General features: G+C 35.9%; 1 protein-coding gene across 3 annotated transcripts in view; it reads right to left on the bottom strand.

The window, feature by feature from the left end:
• hppy (MAP4K3-like protein hppy) overlaps positions 1-21416 on the bottom strand; it is a 394076-nt gene that overhangs the window by 151485 nt on the left and 221175 nt on the right. For 2 of the 3 annotated variants that reach the window (XM_090376708.1, XM_090376710.1), the window contains exon 15: positions 5118-5171. The exons of the other annotated variant lie outside the window; for it this stretch is intronic. In XM_090376708.1, coding sequence (XP_090232834.1) covers positions 5118-5171 — 54 coding nt within the window. The remainder of the gene's footprint in view (positions 1-5117; positions 5172-21416) is intronic. 3 annotated transcript variants of the gene reach the window in all.

The following is a 21416-nucleotide window of genomic DNA, read 5'->3' as shown; positions in this document are numbered from 1 at the left end:
GGAATTATACAACTTTTAAAGCCCATTATATATATATATATACGGTTCATTTTCAAAATTAATTAAAGAAACAAACCTAGACAAGAACACATTAATAATGAAATTATTGTGTAATTTTTGCACATCAAAGATGCAAGTGACATTATTAGTGAGGCCTAGGCTCAGGTATCATTGAAATGCCTAAATGTCATCAGGAAAAAAAAAAAAAAAAAAAAAAAAAATATGGCCACTGCAATGGAGGATAATATTTCCATTTTGAGAAATGAAAATGTCACTTTTTCAAAATAAGTTGGCCTTAAAGACCTCAGAAAATTATGCAAATTCTAAAACTTAACAGATCAGACATCCTAGATGCGGACTTACAAAACAGCACTGCAAGAATTTTTTCTTAATTATTCTCTTATATAGAGAAGCCTTACAATTTTCAAACATGACCTTATCAATTAATGCAGCTCAAGTGTCAAGAAATGTAAACAGCATTTTTACATCGCTGACCGGACTAGCCGGGTGGGTAAAGTGCCTTCCTGGCAACCCAAAGGTCACGGGTTCAAACCCCGCCTCGGGCTTGGATCAAAGTACTGCAAAAACCTTGAGAGGTGCATTATGGCCACAGAAGCCGATGTGCCAACAACTACCAAAAAAAAAAAAAAAAAAATTTCTACATCAAATTTATATATATATATATATATTTAAACAATCAATCAAGACAGCAATCTCTCAATATTTAAAAAACAAAAACTTCAAAATTAGAGTTTTACCCTTTCATGTTAATTTTAAATGCATTTGCTTGAAAAGTTCACTGTATACATGTACAGGCATACATATACAGTTACCATACTTTCATGCTGATTATATGCTGTTAAGCGAATTAAAATACATGCAGCATGGTACAGTATACTGTACAGTAGTTATAATTCATCTCTCTTATTATTTTGCATGCATCTGTCACCTTTTACAAGGTTTTCTATGGAATTTTGGTATTTGCATTACACAAACACTTTTTTGGACCAACCTCTCATGTTAATTGGATTAGCCATATTCTTTTCTTGGGCATGCAGTCCTTTAAATCATAAACTAACTTATTAATGTTAACTGCTTAATCTATAACCAAACAATCAAGAGATGAATGAGCATGTGCAACCTTTAAATTTAACTGTGTTTTTCACTGAAATAAATGGAAAAATATACCAAACGATATATGCATACCTGCCAACTTTTGAGAAATCTGAATCTGTAACACTTTTTTGAATAAAAAAATACAGATCTGATTTTCAACTGCAACATGCTATAAAACTACAGAATAGTATTCTGGAACCTTTCTTTCAAATTATTATTAATAATAATAATTATGTTATCACATAATTTACCTGCAATGCTACAGATAAATTACAATTAAATTATTACAAAATGCAATATGCCATCTTTTAAAGTTATTTGTTCATTTTCTGTTCTAAAATTTACTTTTTAATTCATTTTGCAGTGACTAAAGCCGCACTGACAAAATATGGATCCTGACTTCATTATTTGGTAGGTCGGTATCAACATATATTTCAGTGCAACATACACTAAAACATATATTTTAAAAAAGGTAATACAAACATGATTTATATTTGTAAATAAAATAAGTCTTTTAATAAACTTTAAACCTTTAGAAACAAAAGGGAAATAATTTATGGGTAATTAAATTCCATAATGAATAGTTCTGTGCATTTTTGAATAATGAACAGAACTGTTCATTATTCAAAAATCAATCAGAGATACTGAAGGGGATACTTTGAATAATGAATAGAACTGTTCATTATTCAAAAATCAATCAGAGATACTGAAGGGGACTACTTACTATAAGATGAGAGCCAGCAAATTCTGAAACAGACTATCATAGTACAGTGGCAGCCAAAAAAACTGCATCACCTTAAAAATGTAACATTTGTAGTGAAACGTATAAGATACTGCTTGATTACAGTCATTCTGTTTGTCGCAAAGCAATGGTATTGCATCAGATAATGCTTCTATTGCATAAGACAGTAATTGCAAGGTACTGCAACAGCCATTTCTATAAATATGGTGTTGGAAGGGTATACACGCTTATTAGTATCCTGTTTTGTGGAGGTGTAAGCATTGCTCCATATGTTCAGTTGACACCAAGAAAAAAAAATTTTGCTGCTGCATTGTCCTAGGAAGAGCTTTCTATGCATGCTAGCACTGATAAAATAGGCTGCCACCAGTCAACAGTATCCCAGGTGCTGAAATTAAAACGTGAAACCGGTGATGTGAAGAGAAGACCTGGATCAGGCCATAAGAGAGTGGCTACGCCTTCCCAAGATCAATATTTGAAATGGCTATGCCTTCGTAATCACCATGCTAGTGCTCCTGATCTAAAACTAGACTTTGAGATGGCCTCTGGTGTAGAAACAAGTGCATGAACTATCCAAAGATGGTTTTCGGAATGTGGCCTGCATGATTATCAGCCCTTTTGTTGACCCAACAAATAAGGAAGAAGCGACTTGCTTGGGCTAAAACGCATGTTTCATGGACAAAAGAGCAATAGGACACTGTCATCTTTTCTGACGAATCAAAATTCAACCTGCATGGCTCGGATGTGAAGTGTTATGTCAGAAGATGAAAATCGGAGGCATACCATTCTGACTGTATAACGCCGACTGTAAAGTTCCCTGCCGGTCAGATGGTCTGGGGATTCACAACAAGCAAAGGGGTGGGGCAAATTAAGTTTATTAATGGAACAGTGAATGCAGAAACCTACACTGCTATCTTGGAGGAGCCCCTGAAACCTGTTATTAGGGATTACCATGCAGACATCCAAAATTGCGTTTTTCAACAGGACCCAGCACCTTGCCACACAGAAAAATTGGTAAGTTTTATACTATTTAGATTTAATGATGAGTTTGTCTTCTTGTCTCACAAGGCTTAACACATACACCAATGTTTACCCTCGTTTTTCTCCCTTAAGGTGCAGTCATACTTCAGAAATGCTGGCATTACAGTGTTGGACTGGCCTGGCAACAGTCCAGATTTGAACCATACTGAAAATTGCTGGTACATAATGTCTAAAATTGCTCAGAAGAAGCCAACAAGTAAGATTCAGCTGCAAGAGAACATTTTAAGGGTGTGGTACCATGAAATTGGGCAACCATATATCCAGAAGTTGAATAACTCTATGCCAGGTCATTGCAAGGCTGTAATTGCAGCTCGAGGAGGAACAACAAAATATTGAGGACTTATTTTGCTGATTTACAGTACATAATACTATTATGTTAACTTGTCATTTCAGTTTGTATATGTAAATGCAATAAAATGTATGTTTGGTTGTCATGATTGCCATTTGCATGATTTCTCATATTTTCATTAATTACGCATTTTACCCTTTGGGAAGTATTTATGGCAATTATGTATATTAGGTGGTCTTTTTATTGGATTTCATTCACAGAGATATATGAGGTGTGACAAAGTTTCAAGAATAATTCATTTAAAAATTTTATTATGAAAATTATACAGATATGAGGCCATCGCCTTTGAAATAGTCCCCCTTCAGACTGAACACACACACACATTCCAGTGTAGGATCCATTGATCATAACATTTCTGGTATCTGTTTTATTACCCGTGTTACATTACTCTGAATTTCAGAAACTGACTGAAAATGTGTTCCTTTCATGACTCCTTTTAGTCGAGGAAATAAAAAGAAGTCATAAGGAGACAAATCAGGTGAATTCGGAAGGTGCTGCAGTGTTGTGATCAATTTTGAAGTTAAAAACTCTTTCACTACACCGAATTTCTTTCTGCTCATGAGAGAGAGAGGTTTTTCAGTACCAGCTTTGAACACACTTTCCTCATCAACAAATTTTCAGTCAAAATTAATCTAACACTTTTCCGATTAACGTTTAGTTTTTCGGCAATCATTCTTGTGGTTAACGGTCTATCACTTCGAACAAGATCATGCACACGAACAATGTTTTCGTCGTGTCGAGTCGTGGAAGGACACCCTGAATGCTCAGCATCTTCAAAGGTTCGCGTCCTTCTCGAAACTGTTTTGCCCAATTGAAAACGCGTGGTTTCAACATGGTATCATAAATGGTCAACTTTTCATAAATATCCATTGATGATTCGCCACTTTTCACCAAAAATTTTATCACAACTCTTTGCTCTAAATTGCGTTCCATTTTTCATGCAACACGGAACTCAAACATGTCTTTACACGAACCAACTTGTACAATGACTGAAATGACTGATGACATTTACCCTTTGCATGCAGGTAGAGGGAGGGTGGGTGTTCAGGCTACACAGAGGGAGGACGTAACAGTTTACAGAGAGGCCACTTTTACGGAAACAAAATTATTCTAGAAACTTTATTGTCACACCTCGTATATATCCCTTCTAATAAATTCATTTCAAACATTTCTGCAACCCACAATGCAGTACAAAACACATTATTTGCAAAATTCACAAGTGATGCAGTTTTTTTTGTCTGCCACTGTAGGTTCTCATACTTAAAAAATAAGAGAATAGTCCTACAGTGGTGTTATTTGTATAAAACTAATGCTTTTAAATAAACAAGGGCAAACAATTTTAAAAAAATAATAATAACAGATACCACGCTCATTTACAAGCTTTACGACAAATTGCCTTAAAAAGTGTTACTTTTAAAGAAATAATATCACATCACTGATTCTATCATGAAGTCACAAAACCACAGCATTTATTTAAAGCGACCTGCTGGCCACCAAACATAAAAGGGGAAGGCAGCTCTGGATTTACTAAATTTATGGGCTTTGTAAATTTTGGCAAATATAGATAATGCCTTATAACAAAATGGGATTCTTAATTTAGAAGTAAAAATATTTTCTAACTTAAATACTATGAAAGAGATAATTATTGATATGCAATTCCTTTTCAAAACAAAATGATTCAGAATTTAATTTAACATTTAAAACTTTTAAAATGAATTAGCAATAAAACAATTACAAAAGCTCTTATCCAGAAAATATCATCATCATGTACTAGTGACATTTAAAAAAGTTTTAAAATTGGTCATGGGATAATCAGACATGCAAGACAACCAACTAAAATGATTTGCAATACATTGGATTCTATATGCTTACTGCTGACAGTACTTGAAATCCTCATCCAAATTTGCCAATCGCTCAGTGTGTCCCCTGAAAGCACACACAGGACAAGGAAGTGAGGGATTAAGGGGTGCCATAAAAAATTATGTTATATAGTATAGAAAAGGTATTCATGCACACAAGACTAACAAAGTAAGTAAGGTTAGTAGGCAAGAATATCAAAAAAATGGTAAAAATCTAAATTATACAAAATTAAAATGTTGGTTTGACATGCAAAAAAAAAAAAAACATTTTTTTAAATACAGAAAAAGTATCACTCTGTGTATAAACATATAAATATAGAATTGAAAATCAACACAAAAATACATTCATACTTAAACAAAATGCAAGTCCATATTGTAACAAAACTTTATGTATACATAATTTGCATGCAAGCAATAAAACCAATGGATAAAATACATAAAAAACATGATTTTATATTATGTACACGTACTAGAGGAAACAGAAACTGGAACACCGCGAAAGAGTGAATTGATCTTGACCAAAGTTTGTGATGATGTTAAGGATTATAGGAAGAAATTAAAATTTTAGAGAATCTGACTCGGTACTAAAAGTACCATAACATCATATGTGAATAAATTCTAGAGTTGAAATTACTGTTTATTTTTTTTAACTAAAAACCTATAAATTTTTCAAATGTTTTGATTAAAAATTATTACACTCCTAAAATAATGCCAAAAAAAAAAAAAAAAACCTGCTTTGCATGTCTAACTGACAGATTTGAAAGAGGATGAATAGTTGGCCTGCGAGAAGGCAGAATGCCATTCCAGGATATTGCTGAACAAATTGAATGAGACGTAATAGAGTCCAGCAGTGTTGAATACATTGGGAAGAGGAAGGCACACACTTTCAAAGACCAAACACTGGGCTTCTAGAAGCACCAACTAAAGGTATAACTGGTGTATTTGACAGATGCCTTTCATGAAAAGGTCAGTCACTTCTACCTGGATTGGAAGTGTTGTTTTGCTCCACATGACTCCTCAACAGAGGCAGCAGCTATTTGCTGGAAGTGGGGATATGAAGTCTCACTGAACTTTTTGCTCTCGTTCCTACTCGTCATTGCTAAAAATTTTAGTGGTACCATGCATGGGTACAGTGGAGGCTGGACATTCAGTAGCATTTTTTTGAGTTTTTTTTTTTTTTAGGAGCATTAGCAACTAAGGCCATATTGCTCTGGGAATATGCGGGGGTCATTTCCTGACCTTTCAGCATCCTCCGTATTTGGTGGTCACGGGCTCGAACCCCGGTCATTCAGTAGCATTTAGTGACGAGAGCAATTTTGGCTTCAATGTGAGTGATGGATGAGTGAACGTCAGAAGACATCCAGGAAGGGGAAGGAGGCAAGAGCAGATTGTATAAGAAAGAGGCACATCCTGATTTAATGGTTTGGGGAGGCCACTGGAAACATCTCTCATACTTGTGGAGGAAAGTACAACCTCCATTATGACGTTGACAATGTCATAATTTCAGCAAATATGGATAATGCGATATTTGAACAGGGTAATGCCCATCCACATACTGCCAATATTAACATTGGCTCTTCAAGACATGATGTCCTCCCATGGCCTGCAAGATCATCAAATCTATCCCCAATTGAATAGTTCTGGGAAATGCTCGGAGGGTACTTGATTTCAAATTCAATTGCTTTCAGTCTCCCTCTTAAATGAAAGCTTATGCAAAACAAGCCTGGAATGACAAATTGCTGGATAACATCCAACACCTCTTTAACCAAATGCATGTCAGAGTGAGCACCTGTATTCAAGCACATGGTGGTCATGACAATGCAAACGTTTTCATTGATATCCCAAATAAAACTTATAATCAATTGAAAATTTAATCATTTATTCATATAATCCTTCTTAACATTATCATGTTCTGATTTTGACCAAGTTTAGTCAAAATCAGATCATTCTTTCATGACGTTCCAGTTTTTGTTTCCTTTGGTGTATATATGCAGTGCACACATATACATACCAATCCAATGAATACAATATATGATATTATGAACAAAAAGGGAGTGAACTTCTCATTTAATGAGATGTACTGTTATTAAAGATGTACAGCCATTTATGAGCAATACTAACATCAGTTAGTTTAAGAATATCTTGAGCCTCACAGAAAAAGAACAGAACTTTTACACAAAACATAAGCAAAAGGTAGGATAAAACTGTTGATTAATCTCTCTTTCTCCCCTCCCTCTCTATTCCCTCTTGTTGGTTTTATGTCATATCATTCTAGTGTATTATTCTGTATGTGTTCACATATTGTGCAGGCTGAAAAATCAAAATAGCTCACTCAAGGAAAAAACATTATTCCCACCATTAACTGGCTTCAGCAAACTAGTGATATTACACAATTATTCTAGCTTTATATTGGTTGATGCCAATATAAATTCAGGCAACCAAATTTTTGCCTTTATAAAATATAATGCTGAATATATTTTTACAAAGTACACTGAAGTGCGTGTCAAGAATTCTTATCTATTCAAGGGTAAATAATAAATAAAATATATAAATAAGTATATTAAAAAAAAAAAAAAAAAAGTTCTAGAAACACATAGCAGAAAATTCTTTTTTTCCCCCTGGCTAAAAGCATACAAGATATTTCATGACAAATATTCAATGTTCCGCCCCTGAATTCAGATGCACGCTTCAGTCAGTTGCAACAGCAATCAGTGAATACATTCAGAAATTGTGTAGTAGTCTAAATGGTTTCACAAGCAGCTTCGACTCATTTATGGAGTTTGGTGAAATCGGTTTCATACACTAAACTTTTAAATGACACCACAGAAAGTAATCCAGCAAATTCATGTTCAGTGACCATGGCAGCTAAGCAACAGAGCCACCTCAAACTATCTACTCAAGATAGGCTTTTGTTTGGCTGAAATGTAGTTGTTCCACTGGGCATAACTCATATCTAAACTCTAGTCACAAGCAAACATCTAGAAACAACCGTGGTAAAATGCATGCTGAAAAGCAGTAATTTGTGAAGACTTGCAAAAAAGGGATCTTAGCCCAATTACACAAGAGTGAGTTGTGACTTTGGGGACAATCTACTGGCCTGAGTGCTTGTACTTTTTTTATGAATGAATGGGGCATAATTATTGAAGAAGAATTCACTAGGCAATAATGAGGTCAATGCCAACAGTAGTACAAATATGCTGGATGCTTATTCATGGATCATCCTATAGACTTTCAAGGGTTCGCTATTCAAATCCTTATTGCAATCCGATGGTCATCCATCATGCTGTACAAAGCAAACCTGATCACTTTTCCTCAAATACCTAGCCTCATATGTTTTCTACTCTGGTAATTTTCTGCCAGGGAAGTTGCTTTAAGTGCACTGCTCGCAGCCTGGATGTATATAATTTGTATATCCACACATTCAACATAGCTTTCAGCCATGATGAACAAGCAAGCACATAAAAAACAGGCTGTGTTTACTTGACAAGCTTTGAAGACACTATCACACAGGCTAAAACATAATAGTTTTATAACTACATATCATCACGTGACAATAGTGAGTTTTGCAAATCTGCATCTATATATTTTGTATCCAAGATCAGGGATGCCACTTCAAGCAACTGTTGCTGAATACCTTGCATGCAATTACTTTGAGGGGGGCGAGCATATTTTTTATAGCTTAGATTATAGGGAAACATCGCTGATTTTTCTCTGAACACGTTCAGTTCAGTTCAGTTCACTCTCTCTCTCTCTCTCTCTCTCTCTCTCTCTATATATATATATATATATATATATATATATATATATATATAAAAGCCACAAGGACACATTTCTCCAAACAGTTTTGGAGACACAAAGCTGAAAGAAAGATTTGATTTCAACAAAAATTGCTTAGAAAAGGATAGAGGGGAATATATGAGGGCTGTTCGATAAACAATGATCATAAATTTTCACGAACAACCGCTGCTTGCTTTTCCTAGCAAGCTTCAAAATTTAACACCAAACCAAACAGCATCACATATAAATTGCATAGTTGACTCATATGCATGGTGTGACACCTTGGGGGTCAGTCAAGTTTATGTCTATCCAGTTTTGCCTATGTAACAATGGACGTAGGAACAGTATACTGCTCTCAGATTTAGTTTCTGTCTCAAGAAAACATCAGCTGAAGAATATGAAACATTAAAAGAGGCTTATGGCAAGTCTATGCTTCCATATAGCACAGCTCAAAGGTGTTTTAGAATGATTATGGATGGACATGATTCAATCACAAAATTCAGCGGTCCTGTAGCTCCAACCACTGCTGTCACAACAACAACCATAAACACTACTTCTGTAATCACGAGAGATCATCACATAACAGTATGGCAACTGGAAGAGACGTAACAGCAGACACATTCCTTCATCATTTTTACCCAGTGAGTAAGCAACAAAGCTCTGTTTGGAGGTCTACGTCATCTCTCTTTAGTTTAATTTATTATGATCACATATAATATGATCACATTCATTGCAAATGACCCCAACTGTATACAGGTGGGTGGTCTCTCTTGCATTGCGTGATTGCATCACGACAATGCAAGAGACCTCACATTGCTCATACTGTCATTGAGTACTTAGCTAGCATTAATATCAAATGTGTTCTTCATTCGCCCTATAGCCCTGACCTTGCACCCTCAAATTTTTATTTTTATTGTTATTTCCAAAAGTAAAGGAGCTACAAGAAAAATGGTGGCTTTCACCATGTTTTCAAAAAATGGGGACTACTTTCAAAAGGTCCATCAAAATATGGATGATTAATAAAGGTATGTTGTGGAAAAAAAATTAAGATAATTTTTTATTGAACAGTCCTTGTAATTCCTGAACATTACACAGGTCAAGGGACTATGCAAAGAACAACTGACACAACATTTTAAAAAAACAAATTTATTATATAGAATATGTCTGATAGAAAAAAAAAAAAAAAAACTGACAGTTTTGTATTCAGACTGCACAACTAGAGTCTGAACTGAACATATACTTCTCAATGATATTTACAATCAAAAGCAAGCTGAAATCTCTGGAAATGTTAAGGAATTAGATTGCTGTAAAATAAGTGACATAATAATCTCAGAAAAGTCTGTTAGAAAAGCTACTGAGATTAAAGGAGAGCAAGGCTCAAGGGGAGGATGGCATATATGCTTTTAATAAAGTTGGAAAATTTACATATAACTGATATTAAAATAAATTAAACTAAACAAATTAACTAGCTAAACACTGTAACATCAATCTGGAGGCCTCCTGCTCTGTCTGGTTAATATTAAAATTAAGTTAGTAAGAATATCCACCGATGAACATTATATGCCTTTAGCATATTTGTAACATTTTAATAATTAATCTATTTAGTTCCATTTATTTTATTTAAATTATATGTAAAATTTCCACTTTTATTAAAACTATTTATGTAACTATGCAACCAAATGTTTCTTCATTATAATTATTATTGATGTTTAACATAAAAATTTCTGTTGCAAAGGATGGAGGGCTATATTATTTCAATTGCAGCAAAACCTATTATTATTTTTTATTATATTACATATTAATACACTTTTATGTTAAGGAGTTTATCATAGCCAATCTTTGCATTTTAAAGAACTTAAATGAAAAACTGTAGCATACAAAGTTGATTATCTGTTATGTTTTCTAGCTTTTTTTAAAAGAAACCTTACAGAGCAAATAAGTAAGAAACCCTTCTCAGTTAAAAATGAATAAAGAACAGAATAAATAAATTAAGGATAAAACCAAGCACCACTTCACGAAGTACCCTGATAAATTTTTTACAGCAACAACATCTGATGTATATATTATGGAAAATGCATAGCAATTGTACATATTTCAAACAAATAAATGTTAGAAATTTGTTGAATATAACTGGCTAGATAAGGGTGTGAAAATAATTCAGTGAAGTGTATGCAATATATGCACACTCGAGTAAAAAAAAGTTTAATCCAACATACTTCTCAAGTACAAGGAAAAAATATATATGAAAGTAAATTGTAAAATTAGGTAGGGTGCTTAGAATACAATATTCCAGAAAATTTCTAATTTTTACCAATAATGCAATACATTAAAAATAAGAAGTACAACAAATTAAGACAAATTTAGCTATAACATATATAAATTTACTATAGAGGAATCAGAAAATGATTTTTTCTTTTTGTAAACAAAACACTTCATTTTGTTTCAAATTATTTATTAATTTAGCATACTTTCATAAAGAAATATTATCTGCTATTATCAGAACATTTATGTTCTGCTAACAGGTAAGTGTGAATCAAGTGGATATAAAAAACAAGACATAAATATGCTCCCTTAACATCCAATTGCTGAATATTAGCACTTTGGTTAATATTCAGATAAGAACTGTTTATTTATAAACAATTTTTAACCAAATAAATATAAATCAATAAATAAAATTATAAAATATTTCTTTAAAATTTATTTTCAGATTATATCAGCAGAATAAATTATAAAGAATAAAAAACTTTTAGTTGAAATACTAGATCATTTTTAGGAGTGGATATGAACACCATGATAATTAAACTAAGGACTAAGATGGAGATCGCACCTAAAGAAAGACATTGTGCTTTTTGAAAGGGTCCAAAGATGGGTAACTCGCCTAGTGAGATCGACAAAAGGGCGTCTGTATGAGGAAAGACTTTGAAATGTGGGTTGCAGAGTTTCGAAACTAGGCACCTTAGAGGAGACTCTATAGAGGTGCCTCTTAGAGGAGACTTTATAGAGGTGTTTAAGGCTCTGAGAGGCATAAGTAAAATGAATAAGAATAAAATTTTAATGGTTAAAAATGATTCTAGAACTAGGGGCCATAATTTCAAGTTGGGGGGGGGGGAAGAAGATTTTTAGACTGGATTGCAGGGTTTTATTTTACCCAGCAAGTTATAAATTACTGGAATAAGTTACCTACGTGGGTGGTAAACGCTGACAGTTTCGGGAAATTCAAAGGTCAGCTGGATAATTCTAATTACCTACGGGAGGAGGGATATGCATAGGTTGTCCATTTCTTGTTCTCTTATTAATTATGATTATTTTAAAAATTTTCTTCTTATTATTATTATTTTATTTTATTATTATTGGATTTTTTTTTTTTTTGTGGCTGGTGCAGCATAAGCCATAGGCTTCCTTGCACTATGTGGCCATTGCTAATACTAATTTCTGGTTCAAAGACACACAAAATTCCTTCTAAATGGACAAAAAAAAAAATTTTGTTGCAAGTGTGTGTGTGTGTGTGTGCGTGCACACGTGCATGTGTTTATACAAAGATAGCAATTCAGAACTTTTCTATTATGCAGTGATAACACATCAATAATCAATTATATAGCAAAGCATCACATAAATATAGCTACAAACCACCTTCTTATTCTAATACTTTTTGAAATTTTGCTACCTACATAAGAAGCAAACAAACATCATCATCATCAGCCATTTTCAATCCACTGCAGGATGAAGGCCTCTCCAGCAACTTTCCAGTTCCTTCTGTTTTGAGCACTGGCCATCCATTTACACCCACAAACTCATGAATTTCATCTATCCATCTCTGCCTTTGTCTTCCAGGTTTTCTTCTAGCTCCTCTTGGGTACCATTCTGTTATTTTCTTAGTCCCATCTGTCATCATGTCTTCGAGCTATGTGTCCTGCCCAAGACCATTTCAGTTCTTTAGTTTTGATAAGAATGTCCCTTACTTGAGTTTGCTGCCTAATCCATGTGTTTCTCTTCTTATCTAACAGTCTGATTCCCAATATAATTTGTTCCATTCTTCGCTGTGTTGTTCTCAGCTTCTCTTCCATTCTTTTGGTGAGTGCCCAAGTTTCACTTCCATAAGTCGTGGTGGGGAGTATACATTGGTTCATTATTTTACGTTACAGACAAACTGGGATATTGCTCTTCAGTATATGACTATATTTCCTGAATGCTATCCATCCGAAATTTATTCTTCTCTTGACTTCCAGCCATTTATCATTATTACAGCTAATAACTTGTCCCAGATAAGTATATGACTCCACCTTTTCAATTACTGCTCCTTCAATCATTATTTCCCTTTCTGTGGCATACTTGTTCATCATTACTTTTATTTTAGCCATATTTATCTTTAGTCCAAAATCCTTACTAACTGTGCATAACTGATTAAGATTTTCCTCTAATTCTTTGGGATCATGGCTCATGACCACAATGTCATCTGCAAATCGTAAATGCTTTAGGTCCTCTCTGTTAACATTGACTCCTTTCTGCGACCAGTCTAATCTTCTAAAAGATTCCTCAAGGGTAGCAGTAAACAGCTTCGGAGATATTGTGTCTCCTTGTCGAACTCCTTTCTCGATTTTAAATTTCCTACTGTCTTTGTCTAGTCTAATAAAGGAGGTAGCACTGTCATATATATTCTTCAAAATCATAATATATGGGGTATCTATGCCTTGTCTTTCCAGTGCCCGAAACATTGCCTTATGCTATGGAGTCAAATGCCTTTTCATAATCCACAAATGCCAGGCATAATGGTGTTTTATATTCATTTGCTTTCTCCATTAGCTGTGATATTACGTGAAGGTGATCCGTAGTTGAGAATCCTGTCCTAAAGCCAGCTTGCTCTTTCGGTTGATTCTCATCAAGTATTCTTTCTAATCTGTTAGTAATGACCCTTGTGAACAACTTGTAGATGTGGGATAACAAGCTAATTGGTCTATAATTTCCAATTTCTGATTTAACTCCTTTGTTATGCAGCAAAACTATGATTGCATTATTCCACTGCTTAGGCATAACGCCTTTTCTAATGCACTTTGTGAAGAGCCTTGTCAGTTTTTGTGTTATGTCTCTTCCTCCCAATTTTAACAACTCTACAGTAACTTCATCTTCCCCCGGGGCTTTCTGATTCTTCATTTTCTTCAATGCATATTCTACCTCATCAGGAAGAATATCAGGTATGTCGTATGTGTTGCTACTTTGCAATCCATCTTCCCCACTGCTGGCATCATTCCCTCGCTCCTTGTATAATTCTCTATAGTAGTCTTCTGCTATTTGAATTATGCCTTCTCTGCTGTTAATAAGTACACCATCGCTATTCTTCAGTTTCAGTATCATTTGTCTTTCTGTATTACTGCTCATGGCTGCTGATTTAAATCCTTTGTTTTCCCTTAATGCTTGTTCTACTTTTCTTGTGTTATATCTTCTTATGTCCTCGCTGAGTCTCTTTCTAATGGCTTTGCATAACTCAGTATACTCAATTTTCTCCCTGTCAGTGTAAACAATCATATATTTATTAATTTTTTTAAACAAAAAATTAACCAGATACCAAAATCCATTTTCAGCATAGATGCAAATCTTCTCCTTTGACAAACAATTCAAACAATACAGAATACTCTTCAGTATCATGATGAATATGCTGAAGTAACTTAAATGTGTATATTAGTTGTTTCAAGTGTCACTATAAATAAAAATCTAATTGGTTTAGGCCAGCAAAGCAGAAAAACCAAATAGCAGGTTTCCCTCATCCCCAATATCCAATCAACCATAGAGAAAAACTTTCATAACTGAAAATTATGGCTTTGTTTTTTTTTTTTGTAATGGTAGTGTTCAATTGGGCTAGCATTACATTTTTATTCACACAACAAGTGGCACACCTTCCAGAAGTGTGTGTTCTCAAGGAATTCAGCAGTTAATGTAAATTAGCATTAGCATTCGTAGAGGGGCATATGTGATGCATGAAAGCAAGCTTATTCAGCATAAGCCAAAAAAAAAAAAATCTTCCCATTTCACACACCCATTCACTGCAAGAGTTTGTCCACTTCTACCTTGAATTTATTTAAGCTATCAGCTTCCACAATGACAGATGAAAGTTTGTTCCCGCAATCAACTACCCGCTGGCTAAAGGCAAATTTTCGCGCATCTATTTGACAATCATCTTTCCTCAATTTCAGATTATGCCTCCTCAGGTTTGTAATCTGAGCAAGAGGAAGAATCCCATCAGCACTGAGCCTGCTCAATCATTCAAGGCCTTATACAAATCCCATCACCTTGCAGGTGCCTAGTCTCCGGATACTGCAATTTGCAGAACTTGAGCCTTTCTTTGTAAGAGCATCCCCTTTGTTTCTCACCAGTCTTGTTGCCCTTCTCTGAAATTGTTCTAGAAACTCTATATCCTTCCTAAAACGAGGTTTCCAGACCTGTATGCAATACTTTATTATTATTAGCCATATGGTGCAAGGAAGCATGAGGCTATTGCTGCACCAGACAAAAAAAAAATAGAAAGAGAAGAATGATGATATACATTAAGGACCAGTACTCAAGGTGTGGCCTGACCATTGCTTTATACAAGAGATAATCACCTCCTTATAACTGCTAGAAAAATTCCTGTATATCATTGACAAGACCCCATGACTTTCTCTGGCAGCCTGTCTGCACTGCTCAGAAAACTTCTTATCTGACTGCACAATTACCCACAGGTCTCTCATTCTCCACTACCCTGAGTGTAATAGGGTAGTGGAGAATGAGGTTACTCTACCGATATGCAGTACTTTGGGTTTGTCTATGTTAAACTTCAGTTGCCACTTCTCAGCCCATCTGCCCAACTTTTATTGGTTCCTGTTGCAATAGCATACTGTCATTAATAACCATGCCAACCTTTGTATCATCTGCAAACTTGGACATTAAGCCTAATATACCTTCATCAATATCATTGATAAATATACAAAACAACAATGTGCCCAACACAGAACCCTGGGGAACACCACTAATAACATTAGTCCACGAAGAGCAGCACCCATTGATTACCACCCTCTGTCTTCTCCCACTCAATCATCCTTTTATCCATTGTAGCAACTTACCCTTAATGCCATACTGCTTCAATTTGTATAGTAGTCTTCCATGTGCAACAGTATCAAAAGCTTTCCTGAAATCCAAGTATATGATATCAAAATTATTTTTTCAATCTAGTTCCTTTGTGACCACGTCATAGTTTCCAATCAAATTGGTCAGACAATACACTTTCCCCTAACAAAACCCATGCTGTCTGAATTATTACTGCAGTCTTGTCTAGATGAACCTGCATTGCTTCTTTACCAAGTGACCCCATTATTTTCCCCCTAATACAAGTTAAGCTAAGAGGTCTATAATTCCTCGTATCACTCTTTGATCTGCCTTTGTGAATTGGGGACACAATTGCATATCTCCAGTCCATGGGGACCTCCCCAGAGGCCAAGGAAGCTTTCGTAATTATGGCTAAGAGTTAGCTTACTTTCTTTGCTGCTTCCTTTAATATAACTGGATAGATCCCATCCATCCCAGGTGCTTTTCTTATGTTTAACTTCAACAATTTTTCCTCCACTTTGCTCTTTTAACTTCTGGCTTTCCCCTTCTGAATAACTCCTCATGTGTGGATGTAGATGCAAAATACTACTCTACATTATCAACATACTCAAAATACTATACACTATAGAGTTACTTGTTGTTATTTGGCTTAACGACACAAGGGCTATAGAGTTACTTAACCCATCAACAACTGGGGATAAAAGATTAGTGCCCTCCCAAACAGTACAGATCGTAATCCTGAACAATGATGGAATGTGAATGATAAACAAAATGAGAATTTTTCTGTGCCTATATGTGCTAGTTGTGAAAGTTATTTATTCTGATAGTTGCGAGCCACCTCAACAGTTCACTGATGAAAGTGCAAAGAAGCCAGCAACATAAGTGTACATAAAGTTTGGTATGAACAGGCTCAAGAGAGGGGGTTTTGTGGAGCCTGGAATCTGCCAGTTCATTCTCTGCAGCCTTCTCAGTATTTGTATTATAAAGTGTGGTCTGGTGAATAAAATTTTTTTTAATTTAAATACATGAATCATCATTAAGAAATAAAAATTTGGAAGTCTTACAACAGGTAGGGGTGGGTGGGTGGGTGTGTGTGTGTGTCTCAGATTTATAACTAGTCTCCTCAGTAGCTTCTAAATTTATCCCTTTAGGTTTTAAAATAGTCTTGGCTTTTGCAACCTAATATTTAAAATTTTATTCCTTCAAATAGGAAAAAGAAAAGCGAAACCTACATGGTATATTTGACCAATAATCAAATAGTTTAGTTGAATTTATCACTCTTAAACCATGTAAAATTGGTAATGATGAAATTATAGCACATTACATGTTTAGGTAACTATTGCTGTTATCATAAAAACTAATTAACAAAGCGCCTGAATTAACTTATCAATGAAAGCCTACTATCCCCACAGGAAGAGTCTCTTGGCCCGTTGTGAGGTTGTCATGATGCTCTGCCAGCTATATTATGCAAAAGGATTAAAGAAATCCATTCCCCAAAGTCAAAAGCAGACTGCCAAATAAGAAATTAATTGTAGTAAAAGTAAGCTGGATAACAGTTTTTAGTATACTTTTTTTTGGAGATTATATGTAGCACTTTCAGATTCAAATGTACAGGAAAACTCTTTACTTTATTTTAGTGTTAGTCATATGGTGTAAAGGCTTTTAATTACTAACTCAATGACTAAAAGAAAGAAAACCCCAATAATCCAGTCTATTGGGATTTTCTTTCAACCAACTAACTTCATAACTTTGCTTCCAACTCATAACTGCATGTTATGAGTTAGTTACTGTATGTTTTGAGTTAGTTGGAAGCAAAAGTATAATGAAAGTGGGAGTAATCTACAGACAGGAAGATTGTGAATAATATGAAGAGTCTCTATGTGCAGATGGAATGGGCAAGCAAGCGTGAATGTCTTATTATAGGTGACTTCAATCTGCTTCAAAATGATTGGAATAAGTAAGAGGGAAACTCAACATGGGGAACAAAATTTTTAAATAAATCAGATGATTATTATTTGTACCAATGTTTTAAAGAAAACATTAACATCACACAACACCTGTAACAGTACCACAACATTAAAGGTAAAGGCATGGGTTTTAATTTCAGAAGTGGGACCTATGACAGTTTAAGGCACTATATGGCATCTATTAATTGATTTCAGAGGAAGGGCAAATACATTTGAATTATGGAATACCTTTAAAGCAAAAATTCCAGAAGCCACGAATACACATACATCACTAAGAAAATACTGCACAAGGATGATGCCAAAATGAATATGGAGCTGGCTGGTCTAATAGAGCAGAAAAAGGTAGAAAGATAAAGTTACAGAGTGATGGAAAGTACTGAAGCCTACAAGAGTTACAAGTTGATCTGTAACAGTACCACAAATAAGGTTAGGGAGGGAAAGGCTGAGTATGAGAAAGCAATGGCTACAAGAGCAGAAAAATGGGGATAAGTTATTTTTGATGTATGTGAATAAGAAGAGGGGGGGATAACAGATTATATAGGGGCCTTGTGTACTGGCTATGAGAAAGTCTTAGATAATCCAACCAATGAAATGAATAGGTACTTTGAATTGGTCTTTACTGAAGAAAGACCCTTCATGCTGAAGAGAGGCTGTGCAAGTGAGTTTGAACCATATGAAATTAGTGATTTCAAAATTACTGATGACTGTTAATTAGAAAAACTTTCAAGTACAAAGGAAAGCAGCAAAGCACCCAGAGTTGACAGCACGTACCCAGTAATTTTGTGGTAGAAGGCCAGAGAGTGTAATGAACCAGTGAGGTCAATTTATGAAGGCATCACTGGACTCAGGAGATATTCCTTCGAAATCCGTACTTGTCCAATCTATCAAATCTGACAACCTCCACCATGTCGAACAGCGAGCCGGAAAATGAGGAAGGAACATTGACTGCCCCCTAACAAGATCTCAGGGTGACTTTGCACAAAATGAATCTGTGGAAGATCAAGAAGAAACTAGGTCTGATCTTGTCTGCAAGAAATGCAATAGGGAAACCGCTGCCAAAGCGGACAGAGATCCCATGATGCCATTAGAGAATAGCAATTCCACAGATAAGACAACCATATCAAATACCAACCAAGCTTACCAATACAATGACTCTGAACACCTGCATGCAGGAAGAGTAACTGACGAAGTCTTTTCCCTTAGATCTGGCTTGGAAGCTCTCATGGCCAAGCTGACAAACCAGATTACACCTGCAACTCGCAGAGATGTAATAAAGATATGGAGCCGGATGGAACGTATCCTTCTTCACCTTCACGTCACCAACAAGCGGCTCAAAGCCAAAGTGGAAACCTATCAGGGAGAGTGGGGGAATGAAATGCTACACAGCACCCACTCTTATGCAGACGAGTTGAAGACTCCTTCAAAAAAGAATACTGAAGCACACAAACCCACCCAGATAAAGAAAATGCTACTAAAGGAGCAACATCTGGTTTTATTAAAACCAACAGAAGACATCCCCCATAGAATCGAGTGAAGCCGTCAAAACAGCTGTTGTACAAAAAAACTAGTAAGCGACTTAAAGAACACCTGTATGAAATCAATAAGAAAAACCGGGAATATAGGAGTAACAATTGAGACTGCAATGCGACATGAAGCCCAGACAATACCGGACAACCCAAAAATTTCCACCATGGGACTCACAGCTGAGAGCCCCAAAAAGAAAGGTCTAGCAATTCTTGTCTTCAACATCAATAAAAACCTCACACCGGAACAAGTGGCTGAAGAAATCTATTGTAGAAACCTCCACGGTGAAAGTGAATTTACCAGCATTGAAGATACGGTACGACTAAAGTACTAGACCAAAGGAAATTCTTCCCAGAACGTGTTTTTTTTTTTTTTTTTTTTTTATGAAACCCCCAAACATGAAAGGTATCAAAACCTATAGTACTTAGTACCATGCATGGGTTGAAGGAGAAGTATGGGGGGGGGGGGAGCCGGAAACTTTGCTCTAGAGACTAAACATGGGTTTCACCACTTCAAGCCTCCAATAAGCAAAGTGGTGGTATTTCACTGGTTGATGAACGTCATAAACTGGGTCATTGACCTCTCGGCACAAGCTTGGAAAGTAATTAAGCAGCAGGACAGGGTGCACCTTGAGTGGACCCCTGTCCATCAAATTGTTTGTTATTGTTTGTTATTTGGTTTTTAGGAGCATTAGCAACTAAGGCCATATTGTTCCGGGATATGCGGTGGTCATTCCCTGACCTTTCCGCATCCTCATTATTTGGTGGTCATAGGTTCAAAGAACACAAAGCTGTCCCAAAGTGCTTTTGTTATTTCAGGTTCGGCCATACTACACACACATGTACACAGGTCGATTCCACGTGCAGGCACTGTGCCCAGAGTATAGCTTTAACTTCTGTCCCAACACAGCTGAGAAACCAGTTAGCATTAGCATTAGCAGAGGCATATGATGCAAGAAAGCAAGCTTATTCAGCATCAGCCAAAAAAAAAAAAAAAAAACACACCACTTCCATTTCACCCCTCCGTTCGTTCGAAATACCTGTCCAGTTGAGCCTTAAATTTGTTTAGCCTATCAACTTTAACAACAAATGATGGAAGTTGGTTCCACCAACCAACCACCCGCTGGCCAAAGGCAAATTTCCGCACATCTATCCGACATCCGTCCTTCCTCAATTTGAATTTATGCCCTCTGAGGTGATTATTCTGAGCAAGAGGAAGAATCCCATTGGCATTGAGCATGCTCAAACCATTCAAAGCCTTATACACCTCTATCAGATCACCTCGCCGGTGCCTAGTCTCCAGACTCTGTAATTTGCAAAACTTAAGCCTTTCTTCGTAAGAGCAACCCTTTGTTCCATTCACTAATCTTGTTGCCCTTCTCTGTACCCGTTCCAGCAGCTCTACATCCTTCTTGAAATGAGGCTTCCAGACCTGTACACAGTACTCAAGATGTGGCCTAACCATTGCCTTATACAAGGGAATAATCACCTCCTTATCCCTGCTAGAAAAATTCCTGTATATCATTGACAGGACACCATGAGCTACTCTTGCAGCTCGTCTGCACTGCTCAGAGAACTTCATATCTGCCTGCACAATTACCCCCAGGTCCTTTTCATTCTCCACCACTGTCAGTGTAGTACCGCAGAGTTGATATGTTGCTCTGGGGTTACTGTTTCCCATATGTAGTACTTTACATTTGTCAATGTTAAACTTCATTTTCCACCTCTCAGCCCATCTGTTCAACCTTTCTAGATCCTGTTGCAGCAGCATAGCGTCAGTAGTGTCCTTAACAACCCTGCCAACCTTTGTATCATCTGCAAACTTGGACATTAAACCTGATATACCATCATCAATATCATTCATAAACACCGAAAACAACAGACCCAACACTGAACCCTGAGGAACTCCACTAATAACATTAGTCCACGTTGAGCAGTGTCCATTGATTACCACTCTCTGTCTTCTGCCAC

The sequence above is a fragment of the Mastigoproctus giganteus genome, chromosome 6, assembly GCF_048544385.1.
Source record: "Mastigoproctus giganteus isolate SK-2022 chromosome 6, ASM4854438v1, whole genome shotgun sequence".
NCBI classification, from domain to species: Eukaryota; Metazoa; Arthropoda; class Arachnida; order Uropygi; family Thelyphonidae; genus Mastigoproctus; species Mastigoproctus giganteus.
The sequence above is the reverse complement of the archived record's forward strand: the minus strand, read 5'-3'. Positions and strand labels throughout refer to the sequence as shown.